Below are 27,588 nucleotides of genomic sequence, written 5' to 3'. Positions count from 1 at the left end.
CAAAAAATATACACGTATTTTTGACCACCATTCGCTACACCACTGTGAAAATGAGTCTATCACCTCCTGTCTCCCTGTCTCCCTCTTGTTTCAAATCAGTCTTCACCTGTGATATTATGAGAGTTAGATAATCTCAATTTTTCTCGTGAAATTTGGAAATGATCAAGGTTCTAAGTTACTTACTAGATTTAGATTGCTGTTGGCAAACCTGAAAGAGAACGAGGTGTCCAATATTGATGCAAGTCAACAAATCAAAAGGGCCGTCAAATCTCAATGGTGAGAAAGGCCCTAGAGTCAATACCAGTGAGATGATTTATTCTGATTTAGTCAGATGAGATTCGGGTTGCAAAGAGGGGTGAGAGCAAGAACCTACCTTAGCCACAAGCTGCTCAGCAAGTGCATCGTTCCCAAGTCGCAGGTGAGGATACCCTGCCACATTAGCCACACCAAAATGCAAAGGCATGAAGGGAAAGTGAGTAACGTAAAAGTAAGCGTATCAGTCAAAAGTGGAAAGAAACTTACCATTTTTTGCGTCTCCAGTCCCGAAGGACTTAGCAACCAATCCAATGAAGGAGAGGAAGTTCCCAGGCGATACCACGGGGAGGTTTGGAGTCCGACTTCATCGCCCAGAGGAGTAGTGATAGGCTCACCGGGGCCAAGGAGAAGAAGGTGGGGAGGAAAGTGATTTCACGATGGTGGCTCACTGAAGCCGTGGAGAGAGAAAGGAAGGTTGGGAGAGAAGCGATTTCACGATGGTGGCTCGCTGGGGCCGAGGAGAGAAAAGAGGGTTGGGAGAGAAGCGATTTCACGATGGTGGCTCGCTGGGGCCGGGGAGAGAAGAGGGTGGGGAGAAAGGCGATTTTCCGAAGATGGCTCGCCGGGGCCTTGGAGGGTAGGGGGTGGGGAGAAGAGTGATTTCCCGAAGGTGGCTCACTGGGGCCTTGGAGGAAAGGGGGAGGGGAGAAAGGCGATTTCGCGATGGTGGCTCGCCGGGGCCGGGGAGGTAAAATAATCGCCTACACGCAAGCGATAAAAAGTCTACCAATTCGCCAGAAACCAAAAACAACATCGAAGAGAAGAAAGAGGGGGGAGAGAGAGAAGAGAGAGAGAAAAGCAAAAACAAAAAAAAACAAAAGAAAACGGAAACGGAGCGTAAGAATGAAGATCTCAAACCAAGACAAAGGAAACGGGGGTTTTTTTTTCTCTTTAGGCTTTTCAAGTTTTTTTGGGCTTTTGTGTAAGTGCAAGAAGAAAACAAAGTACAGAAAGAAAAAGAAGAGAGGGAAGCAAGTACTCTAGAGAGTGATGGGGTTGCGGCGAGAACCGCCCCGAGAGCGACGATTGCGTGGCTGAGAAGGGGGAGCGGGAGCGGAAGCCTGGGGCAAGGGTTGAGAGAACGGATTCACAGCAGCAGGCGTAAAGGGATTGCGGTTACCAGACTGCGCAGCCCTCGGGCCCTGATTGCGATTCGGTCTAGACCCGCGAGGCTGACCTCGAGCGGGCTGGGGATAAGACCGACGCTGATCAAGGGAAGAGTTCCGAGGGCCGCGGGGAGGAGTCTGACCATTGCCCTGAGTCTGTTGCTGCTTCGCCTGACCTCTGCCCTTACCCCGAGCGCGGCGCTTGCGAACACCTTCAGGCTTGGGCCCAAAGGGATTCGCAGGCGCCGGAGAAGAAGAGGAGGGGCCACGGGGGATATCGCCGCTCTTGGAGCGGTTCTTGGGGGAAGAAGAAAAGAGAGAGAGGTTGGAGTACTTGCGGTAGAGGGGATGATTCTGGCGGAAGTGATTGCCAGAGGGAGAGCACTTGCTCTTCTTGCACTTAGCCCAAGCGACTCGAGCAGCCATAAGAGAAAGAGGGTGAATAGGGGCGGCTACCTGCTTGGTGAGAGCAGGGGGGAGAGGGCCAGCCCCGACAGTGAAGGAGGAGAAGGATTGGATGAGATCTTCGGTTGGATCAGAGTCGGTGTGAGAGCCAACCTGAGAGCCAACCGGCTGAGGAGGAGAAGAAGAAGGAGAAGAAGAGAGAGAGGAGGGAGCTCCAAAGGCAGGGGGAATAAGCCTGCCTTTTGAGGAAGAAGGAAGAAAAGGATTGCCGAGAACAGGGGGGATAGGCCTGTTTTCAACGGAAAGGAAAGAAGAAGAAGAACCAAAGCAGGAGGTGGGGGGAGAATCCACCTCCATGTCGATGGGGAGAGAAACGTGAGAGAATGAAGACATTGTGATGTTGTTTTTGGTTTCTTGCGAACAGACTGAATGAAAAACTTACAGTTGGTAGACTTACTCTTGCGTGTAGACGATTGTGAGTGAGATGAAGGATGACAGGATTAAACAGGAGGGAAGGGAGAAATGTGCTCCTTTATATATGTTTCTGAACACGCTTTCCGTAGAGGTCCATACTCGACCAGATTTCATCAACCCCACTAGGGTTTGGAAGAATCATGTCGAGTAAGTACCATGAGCGAAAGATCACGATGCCAAACGCCGGGGGGCGCAGAGGTTTTAGGCCGGACCAAACCTCGAGTGAAGTGTAAAAGCGACAGGCAGGGGAATTTGCGGCCTGGCTTGACCAACAGTGACACTAAAGGGCTGAGGAATGGTAACATAGATGGCCTGAGATAGAATTAAATGGCACAGTGGACTGGAGAATAGAAATTCGGCCTATGAAAACAGCAAACGCTAGTCCCGGTCGCCAGAGAAGGTCAGTCTCGAGTCGAAGTCATCCTTCCTTGGCTCTATGATACCAGCGAATTCACATCGTCGTCGCAGCTTGGGCTAAAGATATTATATGAGCAAGGTCTGGCAAACATCCAGAATCATCGACAAGATTGACACGGTACTGCAGCAAGACGCCACGAAGATGGAGGCATGGCGGTAGTTAAGGTTAGGACGGACCATTGACACCTGCATGGCCTATTGTTCAAACCTTAAGAACACCCATCGGGCCATCCCGCTACCAGGGTATTGCTCCCAAGTGCTTGGGTTCCCAATTGTTTGGATTCCTGGGTGCCTGGGTTCCCGGTACTTGGGTTCCCGAGTGCTTGGAACGCTTATGGGGAACTACCGCGATATAAATTGACGTTTGCTGTCCGCATTTGTTCCTTTCCCGACATCAATCCATCTCCATGGCCGTGGGGAAGGCAGAGTGGGTTACCAAGAACAGGGGGAACAGGAGGATTGCAGAAGGCAGAGGGAAGTCGAACTCGAGAAAACCGTGCAAGGACTCGATTAACCAAGCAGACTCTACCTATCTTGCACGAGATATCACCGCTTCGTCACAGAGTATTCTTGCTGGAATAGTCCCGGTGTAGACACTCAAGGTAACTAAGGTTACTGCCAAGGTTATGGGTGGCGTTGGTACCTGCATGAGTGTCCAAGCAGTACCCGTCGAGCCGTCTCGCTACCAGGGTTGGATCTCTCCGACTGATTGAGACGCCTGTTAGAGATTCCTTAAAGTATAAAATGGCGTTTGTTGCCCGCGACTGATTGTTTTTGTGACCAGAACCCACATCCATCTCGACGGGGAGAGAAATCTGGTTGAAGAAGGCAAGGTGAATGTGCACTTGATCTTCAGGGAAAATCGCACAATGGCTAGTTTGGCTAGTCATTCAAGCATCACCTGCTCGCGCCTTCCTGTAGACATCGCCAATTGTCACGGATTATTCCTGCTAGAATATGTAATCACGGGGGACATTAGCTGATGGCTCTGGCTCGGCACCAATCTCCACCGACGATAAGGTAGTTTAGGAGGTCTGTCAGTCCATCGAGTGCGTCAGTATATTAGTACGCATCAAATACGCCCCCGATTATTCTCTAACGCTGATCCCTCTTTGGATTTTTCATTGGGTACATCAGAAGGAATTGAGACGGTGATATTACGAGATTTGGATAACAATATGTGATTCGCTACTGCCCCTTATGCAGAGTACGTATCTATGTACTGATGCTATTCCGTACTCGATGGAATAACCAATTAGGTTTGCGAATCCAACGGTATGTCAAGCCTATCCTGAGGACATGGGGTATTCCTGACATACAGAGGATCACCCAAATCTTAATCATGGCTTTCCTGGTAAGCTAGAAGGTTCTTTTGCCCACCGTCAAAGGACTGATCCAGCCTCTGTGCCTCTTCTCCAGACACGCATGTCTTTAGCAGTCTCGCAGAAGCTTGGCCCCTTTTGCCGTGTCCCTTCCCCAGATGCTGACGAAGCTCTCCAGTCTCCACCAAAAGGCTTCACGCTGAAGATAGGACATATCAATGGACGTCAAATGGTCATGATAGATATCTGGCTTGCCAAAGGGCACGCGAGGATCAATATTCGTCAAGAGGGTACGTGAAGAGACCGAACATAATCTTGTACGCTAACTATGCTTCAACTAATCCATATGTATCAACAGGAAAAACCAAGGTATTTACCGGTGCCAAGCTCATGAAGGAATCATGGCAAAGACCCCCTTCATAAGATCAGTAAACCAACAATCTGTGCCAGCAGAGTCATGTACAGTAAAAAGCGCAGGCTGACAGACTGGCTCGCTCCCGTGCCTTCTCCCAGTCATGCCGCAGCGCCGCCGCCGACCTTGGACATGATGAACTTTGTGGCTGCGTCACCGTCCGACTGGACGTAGCTCAGGTGAACCTGGATGTTGGCTCCGCTGTCGCAGAACGGGTCGCCGCTGTTGCAGAAGGAGGCCATCTTGCTGGAGACGGCGTCGCACCCGGCGGTCTTTGTTCTTGGAAAGATCTAGAAGGTAAATGGATCAGCAAAGTCTATCCTGGCCGGAGAGGTTCTTCATCGTCTTGCTTACGCCGTTTTTCTGGCTGGTTCCCTGATCGAAGGGCTGCCCGGTCACGTGGCTGGGGTCGCCCATGAGGACAACGGCGGCAACTAAGTTCGTGTCAGTGCCTGGTAAAGATTTCTCGATATCACTCGGAACGTACTTTTATCCGTAACGTCAGTAGCCTGGGGCTCTGTTGACGCGAACCCGGTCTCGCTCGTGCCGCAGAGGACATCGGCAGTGACATGCGCTCCCTTCAATGTCTGTAAGTCTTCCTGTCTCTTTCTGGTCACGATGAGCAACCACTTACTTGCGAGTATCCCATTAGAACCATTTTCGTCTGGGGGCACGCCTTGGCGTAGTCCTGAACCAGCTTCGTCATCGCCGTGACACCAGCCTTCTGCGACGGCTGGTAGGGGTTGAGCAGTGCAGGGTAATCGACCGGGACAATATCGGATCCCGGAACCTGCGACTGGATGCTGTTCGCGATGGCGCCAATAACTCCCGTGCCCGGCTGCTCGGTGCTGGCTCGGGCCACAATCATGTGCACGCCCGTCGCACAGCCCGTCGCGTTCGTCTGTCGTGAATAGACCTCGCTCCTGCCCTGCAGGGCACCCAGAAAACCTAAAGCGACGACGGGTGAATAGACCATGTTTGCGAAATTGAAATAAGCGCTCTGCGCTAGTGATTTTGACAGAAAAGGTTGTTCGCTGGGCAGATGCTACGTTGACGTCGAGTTACTCTGAAGACTTCTATCAAAGAAAAAGTCAAGATGGGACGAGGGGATGCTGCGCTACTTATATGTTGAGTTGCGATGGCAGCCGTCAGTCCGAAAGCTGAGTCAATCTCAACCACCGTTTTCCGTCCATCGTGGCAATCGAACCAGCCGAGGCTTCTCTGGCCCAACTTCAGCTCATTTGCGACAGAGAATGCAAGGAGCGTGGCAAGACAAACAGTCGAGTTGGCTACAGGACATTGAAGGCCGCGAGGATACCCCATCAAAGAGTCGCCTCCTACCTGGCGGGGCCAAGACTGGGGTTGCTGGACCATCCCAAGATGGAATCAAAAGCGAATTCCCAAACAAGCTATCGGGTTCTCGGCCGATTCAACGTTGAGTGGTGGACCACATGGTCTCAGCATGGTGTGTTTCACCTTGAGCCGCCAATCATGGGCCAGAACTCGCATTTCGAGACTCTCGATTCGGTTGGCGGTGGGAGAAGTCTGTAGTTGTAAAAAGACTGCAAAACGAATTGCGGATGATCGGCTCCATGGTTGGTGATCTAGGGTAAGGTAGGCACGGTACATCGCGGGTCTTCGCCGGGGGGCTGTGGCAAGCAATGGAGCAAATATGAGAGATGCGACTGGTCGAAGCGGTTATGATGCACGTCATGGGTTATTTAATGGAGTCTTTAGGAAAACGAACGACGCCGGGGTAGTTCCAGATCCTTCGTCACGGAATCCGTTCGATGTTTTGTAGAGACAAATGCGATTGGCTAGAATCTGTAAACTGCGCGGCAGCGCGGCAGCGTACATGGCGTTCATCCCAGCTATTTGAGTAAACATTCTCCAGCAACCATCTTCATAGCCCCTAGTGATTCGTTGTAACTCATGTAGGCAATCGTGTTGTCAATAGTGGCTAAGCTTCTTCGTCGACGGAACATATCCATACATGCAGCTATCCCCCGTCGATCGCAAGGGTTCTACAATCACTCCTGAGGCCAACCTCTAGCCTTGCTAGCTCGGTTTGATTTGAACAACCGGCCGACTGGGCCACAATTCATGCCGCGGAAGCAAAGCTTGCCTCGGTCTTCGAAGAGCTCTTCCATCTCGTAAGACCGTCAGGAAGGCGCTTGCCTGTCTTGGACGCTGTCGCGAGACTTGTGATGCAGTCTACTTGCATACCGCGGACCGAGATTTCGTCATCAATATAGCTGAGGCTTAGCCCTGAGAACAGGTCGGAAACAATATCCCACATGAGCTGGCGAGTTCTTCAAGCAGCTGATGACGCTAAATTGCTTTTGGAAGTACCAGATGAGATGTAAGGACATACGTATTGCCGCCCGTTTGGGCGCAGTCGATACCCTTTCATCGAATTGAAATGAGCTTCTTTCACTGGTCTTCGAAAGACAGTGATGGTTGCTTCTTGACACTCTCAGAGAACGAGCAAATACTAACGAGACACTCTCCCTCACTTCTACCATGACTGATGCCTTGACTGAGTACCAGTTGATCACTATCGCATAGAGTGGCAGTAAAGACCACTGCTGAGAATCATGCAACTCCCCAACATGCCTCAGTACCCTGATCCGTTACGAGAAGAGGCAAACGAACTGATTTGCATTCATGTTCCCTTGTTCAGAGTGGAGATCTCCCCTGTTCCGTATAGGAGCTTTGACGGGCAGGCTTCTTGCAGGAGGCAACTCGGCGACTAAGGCAAATCAGAGAAGAGCCTTCGGTCATGGCGTTTCTTGCCCGACTCCACCTTGAGCCATGCCATGAAACCATCCGCTGTGCCCCGACGAGCTGGAGCAAAGCACGTTCACGATTCAGCTTCATCGCGAATTCGACTAAGGCTCACTTGCGACAGAGTAGAAGAACTCTATTAGAGTGTTTTCGTGGGGCATGTCTCCTTGGTTTTGGCGGATACTGCCGCCGAGCTCAGGAGAGCCGAGGCATCAGCTTGTCTTTCTTATGTCAACTGCGCATCAGGAACCTCGAAGAAGCCAACCCGTGCTGGCTTTCTCACATCTGAATAATCTCTACAAACACTCGTGGCTCATGGTCAGTCGGATGATTGCCTCGAGCTCGAAGGAGCCGTATATGAAGCATACTGCACATTGCGATGCGGGTGAACCTGCCGGACAATTAGAATCCATGCTACTTACCTAAATACTAACTCATTTGTCATTGGAAGTTCAGAATCATTCAGTGTCAAAGCTGTAGCCGACACTCGTTCGACAATCTTGTAGGTACGCATTGGTGCACCATAGAGGAGTCTGGGGTTGTGACATGATACCTTCGTCCTCTCACTTACAACAGCTCAGATGTCAGCCTTGAGCGCCTCTTGAAAATGCTTTGGATTATATGAATCTCAGCTATTATGATTGCATATGCATATAGGAGGTTGAGCAACCAGACACAGGCAAAGGTCTGGGTAGCAGATTTATCACAACTGTGCGTGATCGGTCGGTGAGTGAGCGCCCTCTTCTTAAAATGGGCATTAAGCTCTGGCGATCAGACTACTGAACCAATGAGATTTCTTTGAAATAAGTGTAACGAGCGTCTACTTGCTTGGACGACTGCGCGACAGCTGCCATCTCGTGGTGTCCAAACACCAAGGATGATGACGTAACGCCACAGCCGAACATTCCGCCGCAGGTTCCGGCCAGCACCAACCCCATCTCATCAACTTCACAACAAGTTCAAGGATAGCAGCGATTACTACAACTGACCAAACATATGAGAGCTTTCTCGCGTTATGTCGTCACGCCAGTCCGTCCCAGCATACAGAGATATCGATGTGGAACTTGACGCTCTAGCCGAAGCTCCGGAATTTGAAGGTCCGGACTCTCCCCTTCCGCTTCCACACGACAACGACGACACCTTTAGACGGCCAACTGGGACAAGAGGTTACCCTAACAACATCATGGAAGACGCACCGAAGTGGATGAAGAATGCACAGCCGTGGACTCGCTCCTTGCCGCAGAGAATATTCACGACCATACAACCCCGGCTCACAGTGGGATATGTGCTCTGGAGTCTCATCGGGCTATATGTCTTATACTGCATCCTCATCCAGTCGCCTCTCCTCGCATCCAGGCTGCCAAACTACTCGGGGCCTTTTGAAGCTGGGGCAATAGACATTGAAGTTCCCGTTCGTACTCCTCGCAACACGAGTGACTCAGTTCTCGCCAGCAACGGCAAGCCTGCGTTCAAACTCGAGACAGTACTCTTCACTCTATATTACCCAGCCGAGAAGGGTGCAAGGGGAACAGGCCATCACTATTGGGTGCCGAAACCCATCAGCCTCATAGCAGAGGGCTATGCGAGGGCAGCTCATTTCAACAACTTTATCTCACGACCGATATTCACGTTCGCATTATGGGCCCTGGTGGGGAGCATCAAGATTCCAGCAGAAGTTGATGTGCCGCTCCTCCCATCGACAAGCAGAAAAGGAAATGAGAAATTCCCCGTCGTGGCATTGTCTCACGGCCTGGCCAGTTCCCGGACGGATTACACGCACTACTGCGGTGAGCTCGCGAGCCGCGGAATTGTCGTTGCCGCTATCGAGCATCGCGACGGCAGCGGCCCTGGCTCAGTTGTTACAGCTACGGACGGCAAGAGCCGCAGGGTCATGTACCTCACCAAGAATGAACTCAGGGGCGGCAAGGAGATGGAATCTGATGACTTGAAGTTCGAACAGCTCGCCTTCCGACAAGCTGAGATTGAAGAGACGATAGCGGTGTTACAGTCATTACACGCCGGAAAGGGGTCAAAGATCTTCACAGACAATGCCCGCAAAGAAGGCCGCGGCCTGACGGACTGGGAAGACAGACTCGACTTCTCTCAGACAGTCATCGCAGGCCATTCCTTTGGCGCGACAGGCGCACTACAGGCCCTCAAAGGTGCTACATCAAATGAGAACCCGGCCGTAGGAGGTATCGCTCTCGACCCGGGAAAGGGCAGTGGACGGCTCAACACTGATATCGACGTGCCAGTCCTCATTGTCCACTCCGACTCCTGGTCCAAGAAGAAGACTCTGTTCTTCGGCCGGCCGCACTTCGACACCGTCAGGGATATCGCGAAGGATGTACTTGAGCGTGTGGGCTCAAGCTGGTTCCTGACCAGTCTGGAGACGAGTCATCCCAGTGTGACTGATGCGCCGCTCATTGAGCCATTGCTGCTTCGCTGGACTACGGGGGCTATGATTGATGCGCGGCAAGGGTTACGGGAGTATGTGAGGGTGACTATGGAGTTTATGACATATTTGAAAAACGGCACGAGAGAGGGCGTCTTGTCGGAGGGGGTGACGCATGAGGAATATGGGAAGGATACGATGACGGACGAAGAGAGGGCGAGAATACCCAGAGAGACGACGAAATACTGGCAGATTCACGTCGCGCCGCCTCGTGAAGTGTAATGAGAATGCCATCTCATAGGCGGACGATGAAAATGGATGAGTTGTTGTTATTATTTGAAATATTGTCGATTGCCGCCCGTGAAGCCTCGAGGAAACGACTGGGTCAGGATGTAAGACTGGTTCGCCTCATGTCTTTGCTACTCAGTCCGCTATTGGTCTCGAGTGATGATCTTCCCTCCTCCAAGGCCACACTGCACAAGTCAGGCTGTCTTCCTCACCCACTGGCCGTGAATGGAAAGTCGAGATTAAATCTCACATCGGGAGACATCATCTCAGTCAAAAGTGCGCATCAATTCAGATCTAGAACAGAAGACTGAACCACGCATACCCGATCTCCCGGCATGTTCCGCATCTTCGTCAGGCGACATATTGGTGCCCAGCCTCTCAAGCCTCGTGAGTCTTGATTTGTTGCCGAGCATCCCAAGCCAAGGCAAGCAGCGTCAATGCCGCGCTCCCACCCTCCCAACCGGAAACGATACCCCAGTCCTGTCGCCAGAACACGAAGGCGGACGTCAGGCGCATTGGTACGGTGGCGAGGAAGAAGGCGCGATTGTCTTGGGCGGCTGCTAGGGTGTAGTAGATGCCCATCGCAATGGCGGCCAGAGCGTTGCCGTTGGCTGCGGGGAGAGCGGCGGCGGGGAGGTCTAGCGCCTTGAGGGAGTCGTGGGGACGGAGGATGGAGTGGACTCCCGCTGCGAAGGAGGAGAGGCCGAAGACGAAGATTGTGAGGCGCGCTGTGCTTGGTGCCATTGTGCCGTCGAGACTACCACACTGCCGTGTGCTCTCCGGGGTAGAAAGAGGGTTGGTAATCGTGCTTATGTCCGGTTGTCGGATGAAATTGAGACTCTTGAGGAATCACATCTAGGGAGAAGCTCTGGTTCGATATGCTACGAGCCTACGAGAGGACGGACTGGAGTGGACTGGTTGAATTGGTCCTCCCTTCGGGGCTCCCTTCGGAACGGGGACGACCCGAGCGGAGGGAGACGAACCTGTGGAGTTTGTTCTTCGAGGGGTCGCACTGGGGGCGGTGTCCTTGGACGGGCATGACGTGCGATATGTGGTTAGCTGGAAAGTCTAAAACCAATACAGACTGGGTCATCACTGTCACTCTGCTAGGGAACCCCTGAACTGGACGTTGTGGCTTCACTGGCTTGAGACATTCCGATTCCAGGTATCCGGAGGACCTTGAATTTGGGAAGTTTTGGGATATTGTGGCTTTTGAGATGGCCTGATGCTCTTTCGAAGGGCCTCTCGACGTCAATGTTTGAGGTTCGGCAGTCGTGGCAGTGAGGAGATCGCGATGCCTTTGAGGATGGGATATGTTTCGTGCTCTAATTTGCGACAGGGTGACATGAGGCTTGGCGTGAACTCTGGAGCTTCAACTTTGTGTAACCGGGGATCGAATCCCGGGGGTATGATTCGATGGATTGAGATTGGCAAGGCGAGCATCGCTGCAACAGATCATACACTGCTATGGGGGAACTCATCCCGTCGGCAGCGTGGCTTGATCACCAGTAAACTTCGCTCTCGCGTCTGCTGGCGGGAAGGAAACGCCTCATCGCCGTCATGAATAAGCGGCCCATTCCGCAGAGGCGATAAATGAGGCGGTGAAGGATGCGGTTGGCAAGCCGCAAGAGACATAAAAAGCCCAAGACATGCTTCGAGTCGAGTGATAGACGAATGAAAAAACGGCTGGGCGGGACGGTGAACCGCTTGAATGGGAAGGCATTGGTGAGACATGCGTAGGCAGCGGAAGCTGACGTGAATACCTACCTTCTCACACAACACTTTCAGGCGTGTGAGGTAGCGTGTGGTGTGAGTAGGTATGCAATGCAGTGCGGCATGCGGTTGCAGTACCGTACCGACTGTACCGCACCGCACCCGCGCGACTGCAGACGAGACCAGACTTGCAGTGGAGGTTTTCAGTCTCCCTGGGTTTGATGGGTCCGAGACACGGCCGGCCTGCTTGTGAACCAAGACATCGGGGGCCCGGTGCAGAAGTGAACGTCCAACGTCAGTGGCAGCATCGTCGGCGGCCTCTGGATGTTGGATTATCTGATAACTGACCATGCAGGGTAGGAGGAAATATGTGTGATGGAGTGGTGTTTTTGCTGCTCGCCGGTTTCAATAGAATGTAGGCAAAGTAAGGTGATGCATCTAGAGACTGGCCGGTCGAGAAGACGAAGCGAGGGAAGAAGATGTTGTCCGGTCTGTAGACTCGATACTACCTTAGGCCATAGGTCGGACGAAACCGTCAGAGAAGATGAGCCGCTTACCGAATTCCGACTTGCCCCAGCACCTCAATGGCACCCTTCAGACCTCAACTTGCCGAGCGAGCACCGAAAAGGGAGACCAACTACCATGCAGATCTTGAGATGGGGAAAAAGTAGATGGATGGAAATGTGAGAAAGAGAAATCCTCCGAGTCCGTGCCCTAGAGCCAAAGTCAACTACCGGCACGTCCATGTCAGCTTACCTTTCTACATTCCCACTTCGCAACACATTCTTCCGTCCTCCTCGTTGTGGTGTCATTGATATCCAGCCTGAATATCACTACGACCCTTTCCTTGAGTCTCACGGCGTCATCTTCAACAGACGATGCCTTCTCTGGGCATTCCTCCGCGAGACTGGAACCAGGTCCAGACTCTAGCATCACGGCAAAATGCCCGTCAGCAATCATCATCATATCCGACATTCCGTTTAGGCGTGCCGTGTGTCGACCACATCAACCGCAGTCGGGCGATAGAGCAAGCGAGCAACCAAAAGCCGCGCAAGTGCCGACTTGGGTTCCCAGTCCAGCTGAACTGAAGACAGCCCGCGACGCATCATCAAGCCCAGTCGTCCGATTTTCTGGTTCCTTGCTCTTGTCTCCAGGTCCGACGTGGCGGACTCCCTGTCAATGCTTCCCGTCTAACCGAACAGCAAGACTCCAACACTGAAGTGTGGTGTGTGGCCCTTCCCGCATCTTAACTTGAGACAGGTTGGGGGCAGTAAGAGACAAGAAAAACAACCAATGGATGCACAAGGCATCCGGGGTGAGATTGGCGATTCGACAGGTGGGCTCACTTCACCGAGTGTCGCCGGCCAGCTCGGTATGGCTGGACCATCGTTTCTTCTTTGTCGATTCTCTCCTTCGGGGCGCGAAATGGACGCTTAGCGGACGGGATAATGGTCCTCGCCTCGGTCCTCGACGAATCGCAGCTTCGTCGCAAAGAACCCGTCCCCCATCGAAAAAAGCATGCCAACAGGGGAAATTAAAAAAGCAAAGGGACCAAAGCTGGATTTTAAAGGCCAAAGCCAAGACAGGATCGGCCCGCAGGTGGGCAGCACGCCGCCGCCGCCGTCGCCGCCGTCCCCTGCTGGCTGCGCTCTTTTGATCATCAGGTTGCTTTGCTTGCTTGATTGTGGTGGTTCACTGGGTGTGCGGCGCATACATTACCAGATCTCGGGGTAGAGAGCCCGCCCCAACCGGCCGGGCCTTTTGGCGCAACTGGGAATGGCGTCGGACCGTTTGGTGTTGGCGCCGGCGCTGGTTCGTTTTTGCTCCTCTCCCGTCTGGTGTCTCTTGATGGGATAAAAGGGGGCACTTGGGGGCGGCTCGGACTGCAGAGCGGCCCCCTCCCCCCCATAGGTTTGGCGATGGTGATACGATCCCGATGTTAGTGTCATCGACGGCCGTTAGCTTTATTGCCCGACTAGTGTAATGTGAGTATAAAGTCTCTTAGTCTTGTCTGTGTGTTACTATGTATACCAGCCCGTAATGAGAAGAGCTGAGAGGAAGAGAGGGAAACAGAGTATGAGGACTGAGAGACTAAGATTTGGTGTGTGTGCTTGCCGAGCCTGTCCGCTCACACCCCCCGGCCGTCGACCGTCCACACATGAATCATCCAGTCCAAGTCCATTCTTGGTTCCCGATGGTCCCTGGCAAGAAGCTGAGGCCAAGTTTGGATTTTCCGTCGCTACGCGCGCTTGCCGCACCCAAAATTCGATTCACGCTTCAACCCCCATTTAATATTACCCATCCAAACCAACCCGGGCAGCCCTAACAGTAGGTAATCTTGTCTTGTTTCCCAGAGTTTCCCGCCGTCTCTTCCTCTCTTGAAGCTTGCCCCCTCCCACCCCCAGTTCCCAGTTCCCTTGCGACGCCGACGCCGCGGCAGACATCGGTGCCTGCATCTATACAGTCGTACATGACGCCATGCACATCGTGCATCCACTGATCTCCTCTGGTTCCCAGTTCGGGATTGGTAGCAGCAGGACCGTGGGACGGGGCACGGAGACGGGAACACCAGATATTACCTTGGTTCCCAGAGGGCCGCACGGCCAAATCTCCCGTTCTGGTTTTACCTTTTTCTCAACAGGCTCGGCAGGGCCCTGCAAAGCGGCAAGCCTGGCGGGGTGGGAAGAATAATAGTTGAAGGGTTCAAATGTTCTGTTGTCGTGGCACTCCGAGAGCCGTGATTTGCTGGCAAAGTCACCACCACTCGCAGCCAGAGTCAAGCCAATTTGCGAGACATGGCACTGCATACATAGCACCAGATCATATCCCCCGTCCTCCCCCCCCCTGGTTCTGCTTCGGTTTGGTTAGGTCGACTTCGCGTCCAGTCTGGTCTGGCCGGCCATGGTATGGAGCATGGAACGGTTTGGCATGGGGGCCCGTAAGGGCAAAATAACGAAAAAGTATGGCATGGCATCGCATGGCATGGTTCGGCGGCGGCCACCACATACTTTATGATCCAAGGAACGGCTAGGCCTGGAAGTATCGCCTCGAAAATATGACAGAAGTTGGTCAATGGTCACGAGCCGGCCCCTGTATCCCTTCCTCATCGCTCAAACGGGCATCTTGCAGCGGAACAGCCCTGGATGTCGAATACACACCCTAATGCTTCTAGCCTCTGACCCCGCAAGTCGCCGCTGGCGGCATTCTGCTCTCTTCGTCTCTGAGGTCATGGACTGTACTCACCCACACCACCCTCCCGACAAGTGTCGACATGGAGCGTGAGAGGAGTGAGAGGGTCCTCCGTCTCCGTCTCCCGGCAATGCACATGCTACAACCATGGGATTGCTGGAGCTATGTGATTCTAACCCCCGGCCGGGCCCCTCCCCTCCATCTCATCACGTCCCCTCAGCCAGCCATATCCAAAATCCATACCATACGCATCCATGATCCAGCACCTGGGCCCTTGTTAGTCTTGACATACTTCCCAGCAAAGCAGATCCCAACAAGCTAAAGTAGAGTTGGACCGACAGGACCGGCCGGCCGGCAGAAGGGCCGCATCTCTTACTTCCTACTCCCCCGTCCCACTCTTCTCCATCCGTACCTATCTCTGAGCTCTCTTGCTCACTTCTGTGCGTCTCGTGTTTCTCTCTCACTCTCGCGCTTGCCCTTCTTTTGCTGCCTCTGCTACCCGGTGGTACGACGGATCGACTGGCAACTCGTCCACGTACGCCCCTACGGATACATCTATCCATCCACCTTGGCCTTCGCCTTGCCGTCAATAACCTGACCTGCAGGACCGGCCACCGCACCCGCATCCCCCGTCCCATTCATTCCCCCTTCTTCCTCGGACACGGCCGACCTCCAATCAACCTACCCACCACCCCCTTGAAGACTCACTTTGTTGCTAATGCATCCGTGAGCTGACACATCCGGGGAAGGGCTTCCGGCAACAGAACCCAGAACCCAGAAATACCCCCCCCTTCCGAGGCTGTAGAGAGCCTCAATGAACCTTTTTCTTAAACCATCGACCCAAACGGCGTCGTCTCCCCGTCGTCCACGGTCCCCGTCCGCCCGTCCGCCGTCCCCTATCATCCCGGCAATGGCTTTTGCATCGTCGCCCGTTGACTCGCCGTCGTCCTCCTTCTTCGCCGCTGCCGCTGCCGCCCCGGACCTCGACGGCCTCGCCCAGGCGCCAGCGCCCGTCGCTCGCGCCATCCTCGTGGCTCTCTGCGATGACCGACGGGTCCGAGCCCAGGCGTTGAGGCAGCTTGAGCGGCTGCTGCGCTTTGAGGCCGATGTCCGCGAGGAAGAGAAGGAGGATGGTGTCAAGAGGAGCCCCAATTCCATCTCAAGTCCGTCAAATCCAAAAAAGAGGAAGGCAACCGGCGAGCCCAAGATCTGTGTTCAGTGCGACGGCATCTTCACGGCCGACGAGAACAGCTTTGGTTCATGTTGGTACCACTCAGGTAAGCAAGCAAGCAGAGCATGGAAACCCAGCAACAGCAGCAGAAGCAGAAGCAACAAGAGACTGGCAGAGCTTCTTCATCTCCTTCCAAAGTCTATTGTTGCCTCATTTCCATGCCGTGCATCTTCTTTTCCCAGCGGAAGTACTACGCTGTACAAGCTGTCAGAAGGATATCTCACTCTCATGATTGAAGGGTCATACTGACTCGTGCACCCACCCCTCCGTTTAGGCGAGCTAGAGCTTTGGGATGAGACGCAAATACCACCAACAATCTGGGACGACGTATCGTCAGACGAGCTAGACACAGATTCCAACCGCCTAGAGTATCCCGCAGCGTTCCGATGGTGCTGCTGCCAGAGACTAGGCGACAGGCAAGGCTGCGTGCGCGGCACGCACGAGGCCAACCCGGACAGGAGCAAAAAGGGCCGCGGCAACGAGCTGTCCGACCTCGAGGACGATCCGCTGGAGCTCGACGACGCCTCGTCGCAGGAACTGGGACCGCCGCCGCACCAGCAACACTACACGATCTCGAGCTCACCGACGGACGCTGACCGCAAGGCGACGACGGCAACGATGACTGTGAGAACGGCAACCGCAACAACAACGACGACGACGACAACGCACCATCACCACCACCACCAACAGCAATGACGTTCGAAAAAGGTTTTTTTTGGATTGTTTATTATTTTAAGGACATGTTTTATGCTCCATGTCAGAAACGAACTCGCTTCCATGGTTCCCCTCCTTTCGGCCTTACGGACGAGACTGGTTTTGGTAGACCGGTCAAGGAAATTATTACGGTTTCGGTCAATCGGATGGGCTCCCGGCCTCCCGACCGATGGTGGTCGGTCAACCGGTCGACAAGGCCACGCGAGATTGAAATGGATTTTTTTTAAGGTGCTGGCAGGGCTGTGAACAGACTGGAAGGGAGTCAAAGCGGCAGTCGGGCACAAGTTTTAAAAATTCGGAGCGGAGCAGAGCGAAGCAAAGCAAAGCATTTTCCTGGGAGAAGGGTCAGGCATAGCATTTGGCAAGTTTGATACAACAAGACATTTGATGGATGAAGCGAGCAAGCAACATTGGAATTGGTCGGACAACAAGTTGGAGGGGGCGACACTACTATACCTACTTTGGGGGCAGCTTTTTTGCCCAACCGGCCACTCTGTACCTGACTTATTGGCCAGGCTGGCATTTCATTGCCTTGCATGAGAGTATCCTCGTATTTCAAAGACATCACGAATAATGGAGGCAGAACGTAAGAGCATATCAACTGTATCTCAGTGGTGGAAGAATCAATGAATCGAGGGCCACTTGGGGGGAGAAAGGGGGCAGCAAAAAGAACGGGGTGAAGATAGTCCCCAGCACGCAGAGAACGTCGATTTAGACAGACGAACGGGGCAAGCCCAAGTTTGCCAGCGATGCAATTTACCTTACTTCTCGTTTCCACGAGCCAAATTACAAAACCATCGGTGACATGTACTGATCATTGATGAGGTGAGAAAAACAGCGCGCTGCCCAATGAAGGCGGCATTCCCAGGATCGAGATGGCTCGCATTTTCGCCTCATGGGACTGGCGGTGGCGGAATTCGCATGGTTCGCCGACGACGACAACGATGCGGTGGTGAGACGAACCGGAAGCGTCCTGCCCAGAGCGGTCCGATATCATCTGCAGCAAGCGCTCGAATCTGCAAGGGACACCAGAAGCAGCCTAGCCAGCCCGCCCCAGGAAATATGAAGCTTGCTAGCCAGCAACGCAAGTACGGAGTACAGACGCCAGACCGAATGAACCAGTAGGCTCGCTCCCGGTGGTCGCACAGGAAATATCTCCCCCAAAACCCGGACCAGAGTGAAAGAGAGAGCGTGTGTGTGGTTCTTGGGGGACACAAGACGCACCGCCTACAGGCTACTTGCCTTTCGTCAGCTAATCAGCCGCTGGACCGCCCCTGGGGGCCATGGGTAAATGCCCTGTACTCTGGACTCTAGAGACTGGAGAGCCGTAAGCCTGCGGTGCCACAGCAGGGCTCTGCGTGCGAGGAATCCAATGAGGCCACCTGGCGAGCAGGGATGACCCTTACCATCCGAGATTCCCCGGCAAACCCTGATCTACGGGAGGCCGGGGGAGGCACGGGGGGAGGGAAGACGGGTACGGGTAAAAGAAACGGGTGTCTGTGGGAGTTGAGTGAAAACCCCCCCGGCCGTTCAATTATGATAAACAAGAATGAACATGATTCCTAAAAGGAGGAAAGTGACCCCGGTGAACCCTTTTGGAAACTGGTTTGCATCCCCGTCATTCCGGGTTGGGGTGAGTAGTTGTGGGACTCCACGGAGTACACCAAGTGGGTGCGGTCTAGATGGCACTTCTAGAGTGTACGCAGTTAGTTGCTAACGTAGAAGCCTCTCGAATGTCTACGAAAGGCAAAGCTTGCGGACCATCTGTAACGTCGAGCAAGTTGCTTGGAATTTGGTTAAGGTACTCACTTTTCAGATATCACATTTCATCCGCGCTTACTCGGATAAACTCGACTACTAATTCCGACTACTAACTCTAGGTACTTGCCGACTGTACCAAAGGGTGGTCTACAGAGTCAAATCCGTGCTAAACACCAATTTATCCCTGTTGAAGTCCGATATCGCAAAATACTTTTTTCCCGGCCCGAAGAAACCACCAAACTACCGGCGCGACACGCCAACGGCAACCAAGAAATCAATGGTTGATCAAGTAAGACTGCGAGCCGAACAGAGCGCCGCCCCGAATCGGGAAACGGTCGCCATGTTGGAAGCCATTTCGGGCACCGATGCTTGAAAGGTATTGTTCGCACTCTGCAGGGAGGATGAGTGGGTCCGCCGGCGAGCCGTTGACCTGTTGCAGAAGATGCCAAGGACGGATGTCTGCGCCAACTGTAAGGAAAATTTGATGTCAACAGGAACGCTCCTGATGCATGTCGTTATCACCCTTGTCAGTATGATGGAATTCCACAGTCAATGCCGTATCCGGAATGCGCGGGGAATGTAAAGCTTCGTGTGACTGCACGTGCTTGGCGAGTTACGAAAGGACATTACGCTGACGTGCGTATAGGAGACTTTGAATTGGACAAAGACCTAGAGGTCTGGGGCACGATCGACGACATTGGACAGTTTTACGAAATGGACAGCGAAGAATCTCGAGCTGATGTTCCAGAGGGCTTCAGATGGAGCTGCTGCCAACGCGTTGGCGACGTGGAAGGTCGTCATGAGGAGCAACACGTGGCCGTATTGGAATACAGCCCTTTGACAATGGGGAATTTCGGTGAGGGCAATAGGGCGGAACCTGAAGTGGAGATTCTAGGAGAGCGAAGTCGTGACAAACGCAAGGCAGAAGAGGATATCATCGGCATTGCGCAAAAGGTCAGAACGGGGCCTTGACGGTTTTAGCTAGGACATTGATTGCTTGAACGCATGGGGAACGTGGAATTCGATCTGCTTGTGACCTCAACATTTTGTGATATAGCATCTCGCTCAAAGGAGGCCAAGTACGAATACAATGGAGTTGCCAAGATCTCAGCCCTTGGAGAATGCCATTCACGCGTCTCCAACCAAATGGCTGACAGTCGCATACGTGGACCCCGGGGAAGCCATTACACACAAATCCATGTAGGTATATGTCCGAATAAAGCAGCGACGCCCTGCCCTGAGAGGCGCAAATGTGAGTAAAGGGCTGTCAGAAGTCTCGTACACTGGCTGACTCGCTGGCCTGTTGGAAAGATCGCCAGTTGACGGGACTTTCGGTGTGATTCCGATATCTACTTGTCCATCTGAGAAGGGAGACGGGGAGATAAGACAGCGAAAACGAGGAGCCGGATCTTAAGCTCCGTTACGACTCGAGAGCCTTAGAAAGCAATGAAAAGCCTAAAGGGTCGAGTCTGATCACATAAATAGGACTTGATGGAGTCTTGAGGGCACTTGGTTGAACTAGGTACCGCGAATCATTCCCTAAAATATGGGTTCGGGTGGGCTTATTGCGGGCGCCTTCAAGATGGAAGTGCCCGCTGCAGAATCCACTGCAGAAAGTCAGACGGGCCAGGCCGTTCGGACTGCCCCCGCCGCATTTGCGAAGTCTCACAGAGTCTTGAAGCTTAATACCGGCTGATTTCCCGAGTCATAGGAAGAAGTCTAGACCTTGAGGTTCAACATTGTCAACAGGATTGTCTCAACAATAGAGCATCTGTACGGCGAATTAGCACCTTGGATCCATCGCTCCCCACATGTCCCCGTAATTAGGCGATTGTGAAAACAATTTGACGAGCAAGATTCCTCATTCGCCCCTTCAAAGAGAGAGTCTCGAAACTTCTGGATTATTTCTGAGATTAAAAATCTCAAGTATTGCAGATGAAGAGTGCATCTACAGAGACAAATCTGGTGTGCTCAACTCCTTTGGGGTCTTCGTTTATTTCCACTGGCTCTTCTCAAAACCTGCGAAGGAGATATGCTTAGCTCAGGCGATCAGACTCATTGCTGAGCTCTTGGAACATAGAAGCACTAAGTCCAAATGCCAAGACCCAACTCTAGACTCTTCTTGTCATTGTTCAATGCGAGGTTTCTCAGCTACGCTCACCAATGCCGTTTGACACAAGGGTGTTTAAAGGCTTTTCGGGCTTGGCTTTGTGGGCGAGCTCCTCAAGGAAAGGCTTGGAAGGGCTCCTACAACGAGCCACTTCTACCACAGAACTGTAGATTCAAATTGAGACATCCTTTATGTCTAGCAGGCGGTAGAAATGTCTCGCAATTGCTTCGAGTTGGAGGAATCTCTTGCCAGTCTATAGAGCCTTAAATTAGAATCTGAGACACTGATTCTCGTTCAGGCCATTCTCCTGCGCCTGATTGAGTCATCTCACAGTCAATCAACATTAGGTTTACAACATTTACCTCTCAAATTGTCAACACGGCCCCCTCAGCGGACAACACAATAATCATGTACCCTAGACCAGACCCCGCTTCGATATCAGCTGCCATGTCTCTGAGGTAGGTTTATCTCTATGAGACTCTGTCATAGAGAATTGATGATATCCTTGCATGCCTAATGCTCTCATTGAATCGAAGGAAGCTGAACAGCCATCTGATTACTCCCAGAGTCTGTCCAACAAGCGAGAACGTTCCGAATCTTCTCCTGATTCTTCCCAGCAGCCACCTCCAAAGGTGATGGGCCTTCGTTCACTCAAAAACGGCTGTGTCAGACTTGAAAGGACAGCGGCCACAGAGATTGAGAACTGAAGAGTCCAAGAAAGACGAGTCACCGTTGCCGAGTTCAGACTTCAACCAAACATCTTTGAACTCGAGAATTACATTAACATCGTTGTAAACAAAAGCCGCATCCCACCAGAATCACGTAATAAGATATACAGTATCGCCTTCACCCGTGCTACCGTCACGATCACTGCTAAGGCGGTCCATAGCTACACTCGTGGCCGTTCTAGATTCCGATGGAAGCGCAAGAATGTGCGACACCATGATTCACGGAGAATAACCAAGTCCTTCCCGGTTGCCTTTCTCGGACCCTGCAGGCAAGTCCATGCCGAAGTGCGCGCGATACTCTACGCCAACTACTTCGATGTGCAAGACATGGAGACGCTCGTCGTCTGGCTCGAAGACTTGGGAACCAACATGACCTGCGTACGAACCATTGTATTCCAGACCGAGCCGCAGATGTGATAGCCGTCATCAACTTCAAGCAGATACAGGACTCAGCAGACCCGTAATCGAGAACTGTGTTGTAGGGCTGCGAGGATGTTGGCTGCTGCCGAAAATCTCCAGACTCTGCGGATGCAATCTTTTAACAATCTTACATGTATGCTTGCTGGTCCGGCTTCAAGAGCAACTCTCAAGCGACCTAGACCTGTTTCTGGCTGGATTGGAGTCGCGCCCCGGGTTGCGGAGATATTGTACCATGACTTCCGATTGGTGTACTCCAAAGGTCTATCTCGTGGTCACAGTCTGGAAAGACTGTGCCATGTCTTACAAGTCAACCGGAATAACTCGTGGTGTTATCGGCACGCATCGATTCCGCAGAAACTCAATGCCAAAGAGGCAAGAGGAGCCGAAGAGGAAGTTGTAGAGCATCTGAGGCTGCTTCTGAGGAGAAACCTCGAATCCCGTCTGGGATATCGAACCGGAAGACGATTCAACCAGGCAGCTAGTCGCCACACTAGAATATATGACTAGCTTGGTCTTGAAGAAGCCAGCGGCCTGTGCAAATAGGAGGTGGTACTACACAGAGAAGATAAGGTAGCTAGAGTCATGATGGCTTTGCCTGTTCTGAAGGCGTCTTGAATGATACTGTATATTTTGAATACAGTCTTCAGGTTGAAGCGATACAGTCACGTTCACTTCTTTGTCTTCGGAAACAACATCATCGCTGAAGCTTTTCCAGTGTCTCTGCTTTCACGACCAAATGTGCGTTTTGCAACTCGAACGCGCGCTCCAGGTGAAACACGACGCAAAGCCGCTATGAAAGAAAAACAGAAGCAAAGAGAACTTTTTGAGTCCCAAGGACATTCAAGGCAGCAGAGAAACGGAGTTGGACTTGTCATTTATATCAAAGCAGCAAGCCATTACTACCCAGCAAGAACCGCCCATCTACAGCCCCCAGTTTGACGCAGCAGTACAAGCATCAAACCATACAAGTAGTAAGCAACTATATGCTGATACTTTCCTTTTAAAATATCAGCTAACTTTTCAAAATGACAGTCAGATAACAAGCCTGCAGGTCATCTTCTCAACTTCCGTCGATATGGCCTCGTCCTCGGTCGCCTCAACTTCGAGCGGCGGGCCTCAGCGACGGGACAGCCAGGTCTCTTCGATCACATTACCTGAGGGGGTCCGTTTGAGTTTTTTTCTAACATTAACAAGATGCCTACCTTGACTGACATGCCGTATAGAATGCGCATGACGGCGGTTCTGGGCCGAAACGCTTGTCCTTTCTGTCAGTTCTGCAGCTCGAGCTCTTATGTAATTGTTTGCCAATATCGCTAATACTGAAATGCAAAAGACACCTGCCCCGAGAGATTCGAAACATTATTTACATGACTGTTCTAGCCTCTCCAAGCTATTTCTGTATCGTTGGCAGTTTCGTCTCTATAGGTATACCCTCGAAACGAAAGGTCTTCTCGTTGCGGCAGGGAAGGCCCAGTCATTGCTATTCTGGGTACAAGGTAAGCCTATGGATGCTTCGTACTTGCAAGAAAGTTTTGTCTGAAGCACGTGGCATTATCTACTCTCGAACTTTCAAATTTCCGGAAGAAGAGACGCTTCTCGTCTGGCTACACGACATTGGCCCGGACAACAGACGGCATCTACGCGAAATTACTTTAACTCGACCAAGCACTTGTCCAGACCCAATCATATCTGGTCGACAGGAATCGATCATGGCTAGGATCGCTTCAATGCTTGAAAACTCTCCAAATCTCAAGCAAATTCAGGTGTGCTATCTTGGATTCGATGGCATGATAGACGTCAGCAAACGCCTCAAGCTTCACAGAGATGGGCAGGCAAGTCTGCTGGTCACTGCATCCCGTCACATGGCTGAATGGGTGTTCACATTCTTTCGTCCCCTCCTTTGTAGTCCATCTTTCCGCAGTCGGAATCCTCAGGGGCTCTCTTTCTTGTTGGTGCTTGATAAATTTGCTTATGTTGCCTGGTATGTTATCCACGTTCGCAGGGCTGTTCCTCCTGAACCAATCTTGAAAGACGAAGACTTGGATGAAGCACATGCATCATTCTCTGATCACATGGAGCTGCTGCTTGGGAGAAGTCGGAAGAAGAATCTCCGGCGTCGCCAAAAGAAGCTTCAACGGCGTACCTAGCTGATGGGTCCGACGAAAGGTTCATCGCCTGGCCACGATATGCTCATCAATATTGGAATAGAAAGCGCCATTCAATGAGAAGCAAGATATATGTATACTGGTCGCAAGGGCACACGGTCGGAAGAGCAAACCCTTCGGTGGGTAGACCTCGGTGAGCGACCTATTTTGTTTAGGCGACGCTCGGTGAAGCGGCAGATGGGTGAGGCCGTCACGACAAATCACCTCCAGTACCTTGGTTTGATAAGGTGGTTTTCTTGGGACATTTGATTTGTGTTTCTAATAAAACTTTGACCTGGAGTCATAAGGTGTCTCGAACTCGGTCACTTTCTTACGAGCCTGCCTAATAAGTGACCTCGATGGATTTCACGGTTTCACCAGATGTGTTGCCAAAGATGTTCCAACTCACCAAATTATCCGGGACCTACCACCTGCCCTTGCTATTCTACAGTCAAGAGAAAGAATGTGTTATATTATCAAGGACTTTGCGGTAGCGGGGAACATCGAGAGCATATTGCCCTACTTCAAAAAGGCGCAACTTCGAATCTCGTGAAAAGTCCATGCATTGCTACGTGTGCGCCTGAGGCTGGTAACAGTTACGGATTTTCGCAGGCTTCTCACGAAGGGATGGGATATTTTGCTCGATTATTTGAGTTCATGATGCTTTTTGTTAGTGGTAGGATGCACGTAGACCCATGCGGTTGGACGAGCACGCGGGCGACAACCGCCACACACTCGCAATGGTGCGCACAACAGTCAGCAAACCTTTTCCTCGCCGTTTGTAGAAGAAGAATTTTCCCTCCTGAAAACACACACGCAGGCATCAATCTTTGACTGGAAGAAACATTCTACAAAACCCGGCGCCTACCTGAGCTAGGTAAGTAAGATGGAAAGGGGGCCCTACCACATTCGAACGTCTGCTTCACATCCCCTGACCCCTTGGTTTCTAGGCAACATCTTCACCCATGAGCTGCAAAACCTCGCGCAAAACGAAGTCTAGACTTCGGGGAGTAAAAAAGCTTCGCAAGGTACGGCCCTCTTCGCACAACAGTCGGAAGACACAAAGGCGAAGCATTTGGCTTTCAACTAAATCCTCATCTAGCAATCTCAGAGTTTAGCACGTTATTTCAAGCCATTTCGGTTTTTGTAAGTCCCAAACATATCGGTCATTAGAAACCAACGACTGACTTTGCCATGCAGAGACTTGCCCCCTGAGCTTCGAACCAAGATCTACGAGTTCGCTCTTGTGTGTTGCGATGTAATTTCGATCACCAGAATCTCTCATAAGGAAGGATGTACCAATAGAAGAAAGCTCGCCACCCTTCACCATCAAAACTGCAAACTAGCAAACCGAGACACGCATCCTGTTACTGAGCTCCTGCAGACTTGCAAGAAGATTCGCCACGAGACGTCGTTCATGTTTTACAACAACAATGCCTTTGGATTGGAGGACGACCCGACACTGATTCTGTGGCTCGAAATGATTGGGCCCGCAAACCGAACAGCCTTACGAAGCCTCATGATTGAGGGGGACTGCTGTTACGAACAAGCCTCTATAGGACCGTGGTTAGATCCATTGCATATTGATCCGTGGCATATATACGACCCAGACCACTCGTTCCTGATGGCTCCCTCCCGCGATCCATACCGAAAATTGACTGTTAGAATCGGCGACCTCTTATCTGAATCAATGCTTCTCGAAGCTCTATACCTGCCGTGCGGATACAGCTTCTGGAGGCTCCCAGTCCTGACAGTCGGGCGGCGCGATGCATATCCCGTGCCCTGGCAAACCCAGATTGCTCGCCGCATCGCAGAGACTCTGTTCAAAGATTTCCAAGCCTTTTTTGAGAAGCGCCTTTTACTAGAAAAAGATACAGAAAAGCTCTCAAAGGTCATCATGGTCAATGTCATCAGCAGAAAGGACCGCAGCAAAACGTGGAGTCCAGCGGTAAATGGTGTCTTGACCAAGATAGAGGAAGGGGCAGGACACTTAAACTTATTACTCAAGCACCTTCAACACATACAAGTGGGAGGCAAGCTATCACAATTCTGCCTCCCTGAAATTATGTGGCAGGATAGGGTACACACTTGAACATTGAAGAAGTGGACGGTCGGAGGACTTTTTGAAGGTAACGAGATTGCTTCGCTGAATCAAGCCAGATATCTGCAACAGACGGTTAACCACTACAAAGGATCCTTCAGCATGGGAGATCAGCTATCTGTGTGGTTCTCTGAGGTCCACACAAGTAGAATTGAAGTCAATCCAAGTTATTCGTGACAACAAGCGTCTCCTAAATTGTCTCGACAAATCGTGTTGTAGGAGTTCCTTTGGTCTAGTAGTTGCAACAGTTCATCCCATGACCGCACACCATGAACTCAAAGTTCAGATTGAGCCAGCAGCAGTGCGTAGCGGCAAGTCCGGCGACTTTTGAGTTAAACGTCCAAACTCAGCAAACGCTAGCCCCCTCGACTATTACTCATCTCTTGCTTCTCTGACTCTCATGGTCCGATGCATCTTGCGGCGCTGGCCAGCATCAATCCAATCGCATTGTCCAAACACCGAATGTGCTGGAGCAATGTCAAGATTGGAAGAGCCTGGTGCTATACCAACAAGGATTCTCGGCAACCCTTCCCCTGGGACATATTGCGATGCAAATCACTCTGCGATTCCGGCAGGGTCATCTCAATACTGTGAAAAATCAGCGGCCGGCGAAGGGCGCTAGATAGTCGATCGATGATGTTTAAGTTTCCATGACTCCATGTCGCGATGGTTACGTTACGGATCTTCGGAGTTCGTACGTCGTTCGTCGAGGCTTCGTTCAGGTCGAAGTCGGGCGCTCTAGCAACTGCCAAAGTCAATTCTCATTGTTTGTAAACAAGACTTGTAGGAAAAGGCCGCAAGCTTCTTTAATTGTAATCTTCCCGATGGACGAAAGTCAAGAAGAAATGACAGTAGGTTCGACACCGTCATAGGTTTTGATGCCAGCTGCAAAGTACGCAATCATGGTTGTTTGGGTGGTTTTGTCCCGCACCAACGTGTCTATGAAGCGTACTGTTAGCAGAAATATTGACTGACAGAGAGACAATGCCGACGAATGTCTTACGTTGCGATTATTTCCATCTCGATTAGCTGGGAGTCAATTGTTAAGGGATGATGGAGAACATCCGTCAAAGATTAGATAATCATAACGCCTTGCAGATCCGACACGACTCAATGCGACGCTGCGAAACTGTATCAGGTATAAACAGCAAGAGAGCCTGATTATCAAGATGAAAGAAATCTCAAACCCGAGAAAAACGTGGCCGAGACTAGAGAAACCGAAGTCCTCCCAGCCTCAGAACGCAATAAGCATTTCGCTAGCGCCCATGCACCTCGCTTTCCCGTCTCCACATCATGGCAAGGCGCATTTTCCTATGGCGCCAGAGGGCAGATTCCCGAAGCGCGTCTCGAAGCCTGAAGGCCCGTAATCCCCGTCAGCGTTTCCCACACCCGGGAACCAGAACCTCGTCCAGCCTCCAAAGCATGGAAAGGGGGAGGCGGCGGCGGCGGCGCTAAGAGCCATGTTTATGGGGTTTCGGGGAGTTGCGATGACAAGTGTCAAGCCTCCTTGGCGCGAACCGCCCAGCCCACTGGTTTGAGGCTTCTACGGATATGGA

The 27,588-nt window shown here is 52.0% G+C and overlaps 9 protein-coding genes across 9 annotated transcripts; 5 read left to right on the top strand and 4 right to left on the bottom strand.

Moving 5' to 3' along the window:
- Positions 1–981: 981 nt before the first annotated feature.
- Positions 982–2,225, bottom strand: BDZ83DRAFT_783493 (uncharacterized protein). The gene has a single exon (XM_060515590.1). It carries the CDS (start codon positions 2,217–2,219, stop codon positions 1,296–1,298), a length of 924 nt encoding a protein of 307 aa, XP_060362484.1. The 5' UTR covers positions 2,220–2,225; the 3' UTR covers positions 982–1,295.
- A 2,116-nt stretch (positions 2,226–4,341) lies between these two features.
- Positions 4,342–5,427, bottom strand: BDZ83DRAFT_704011 (cutinase; the record flags this gene model as incomplete). Its single annotated transcript, XM_060511490.1, has 4 exons — positions 4,342–4,741; positions 4,806–4,885; positions 4,939–5,029; positions 5,086–5,427. The coding sequence occupies 4 exons, from the start codon at positions 5,425–5,427 to the stop codon at positions 4,553–4,555; spliced, it is 702 nt and encodes a 233-aa protein (XP_060362483.1). The 3' UTR covers positions 4,342–4,552.
- A 2,726-nt stretch (positions 5,428–8,153) lies between these two features.
- On the top strand, positions 8,154–9,956 carry BDZ83DRAFT_628964 (PAF-acetylhydrolase family member). Its single transcript, XM_060508738.1, has one exon. The coding sequence runs from the start codon at positions 8,254–8,256 to the stop codon at positions 9,913–9,915; it is 1,662 nt and encodes a 553-aa protein (XP_060362482.1). The 5' UTR covers positions 8,154–8,253; the 3' UTR covers positions 9,916–9,956.
- A 343-nt stretch (positions 9,957–10,299) lies between these two features.
- On the bottom strand, positions 10,300–10,665 carry BDZ83DRAFT_653903 (uncharacterized protein; the record flags this gene model as incomplete). Its single annotated transcript, XM_060510665.1, has 1 exon — positions 10,300–10,665. One exon carries the CDS (start codon positions 10,663–10,665, stop codon positions 10,300–10,302), a length of 366 nt encoding a protein of 121 aa, XP_060362481.1.
- Positions 10,666–11,020: 355 nt separating this feature from the next.
- Positions 11,021–12,212, bottom strand: BDZ83DRAFT_418887 (uncharacterized protein). Its single transcript, XM_060502970.1, has 2 exons — positions 12,192–12,212; positions 11,021–12,132 (listed from the first exon to the last, which is right to left on the bottom strand). The coding sequence occupies exon 2, from the start codon at positions 11,983–11,985 to the stop codon at positions 11,377–11,379; it is 609 nt and encodes a 202-aa protein (XP_060362480.1). The 5' UTR covers positions 11,986–12,132; positions 12,192–12,212; the 3' UTR covers positions 11,021–11,376.
- Positions 12,213–15,733: 3,521 nt separating this feature from the next.
- Positions 15,734–16,750, top strand: BDZ83DRAFT_582978 (uncharacterized protein; the record flags this gene model as incomplete). Its single annotated transcript, XM_060505604.1, has 2 exons — positions 15,734–16,100; positions 16,329–16,750. 2 exons carry the CDS (start codon positions 15,734–15,736, stop codon positions 16,748–16,750), a joined length of 789 nt encoding a protein of 262 aa, XP_060362479.1.
- A 2,221-nt stretch (positions 16,751–18,971) lies between these two features.
- BDZ83DRAFT_794322 (uncharacterized protein) lies at positions 18,972–19,646 on the top strand (the record flags this gene model as incomplete). The annotated part of the gene is made up of 2 exons (XM_060515810.1): positions 18,972–19,059; positions 19,176–19,646. The coding sequence occupies 2 exons, from the start codon at positions 18,972–18,974 to the stop codon at positions 19,499–19,501; spliced, it is 414 nt and encodes a 137-aa protein (XP_060362478.1). The 3' UTR covers positions 19,502–19,646.
- Positions 19,647–21,047: 1,401 nt separating this feature from the next.
- Positions 21,048–22,063, top strand: BDZ83DRAFT_783487 (uncharacterized protein; the record flags this gene model as incomplete). Its single annotated transcript, XM_060515589.1, has 2 exons — positions 21,048–21,097; positions 21,478–22,063. The coding sequence occupies 2 exons, from the start codon at positions 21,048–21,050 to the stop codon at positions 21,782–21,784; spliced, it is 357 nt and encodes a 118-aa protein (XP_060362477.1). The 3' UTR covers positions 21,785–22,063.
- Positions 22,064–24,752: 2,689 nt separating this feature from the next.
- Positions 24,753–26,228, top strand: BDZ83DRAFT_418717 (uncharacterized protein). Its single transcript, XM_060502969.1, has 4 exons — positions 24,753–24,808; positions 24,882–24,959; positions 25,034–25,077; positions 25,132–26,228. Exons 2-4 carry the CDS (start codon positions 24,897–24,899, stop codon positions 26,021–26,023), a joined length of 999 nt encoding a protein of 332 aa, XP_060362476.1. The 5' UTR covers positions 24,753–24,808; positions 24,882–24,896; the 3' UTR covers positions 26,024–26,228.
- Positions 26,229–27,588: the final 1,360 nt, after the last annotated feature.

The sequence above is a fragment of the Colletotrichum acutatum genome, assembly GCF_030867785.1.
Source record: "Colletotrichum acutatum strain CBS 112980 chromosome Unknown BDZ83scaffold_79, whole genome shotgun sequence".
NCBI classification, from domain to species: Eukaryota; Fungi; Ascomycota; class Sordariomycetes; order Glomerellales; family Glomerellaceae; genus Colletotrichum; species Colletotrichum acutatum.
The sequence above is the reverse complement of the archived record's forward strand: the minus strand, read 5'-3'. Positions and strand labels throughout refer to the sequence as shown.

What these genes read in the sequence shown, in the direction of transcription:
- BDZ83DRAFT_783493 (XM_060515590.1), bottom strand. Translation starts at nt 2,219, where the DNA reads ATGTCTTCATTCTCTCACGTTTCTCTCCCCATCGACATGGAGGTGGAT.
- BDZ83DRAFT_628964 (XM_060508738.1), top strand. Translation starts at nt 8,254, where the DNA reads ATGTCGTCACGCCAGTCCGTCCCAGCATACAGAGATATCGATGTGGAA.
- BDZ83DRAFT_418887 (XM_060502970.1), bottom strand. Translation starts at nt 11,985, where the DNA reads ATGGTCAGTTATCAGATAATCCAACATCCAGAGGCCGCCGACGATGCT.
- BDZ83DRAFT_418717 (XM_060502969.1), top strand. Translation starts at nt 24,897, where the DNA reads ATGAGCTGCAAAACCTCGCGCAAAACGAAGTCTAGACTTCGGGGAGTA. An exon ending in GAGTAAAAAAGCTTCGCAAG is followed by an intron (nt 24,960 to 25,033) that starts GTACGGCCCTCT and finishes ATCCTCATCTAG; the next exon opens with CAATCTCAGAGTTTAGCACG. An exon ending in TTCAAGCCATTTCGGTTTTT is followed by an intron (nt 25,078 to 25,131) that starts GTAAGTCCCAAA and finishes TTTGCCATGCAG; the next exon opens with AGACTTGCCCCCTGAGCTTC.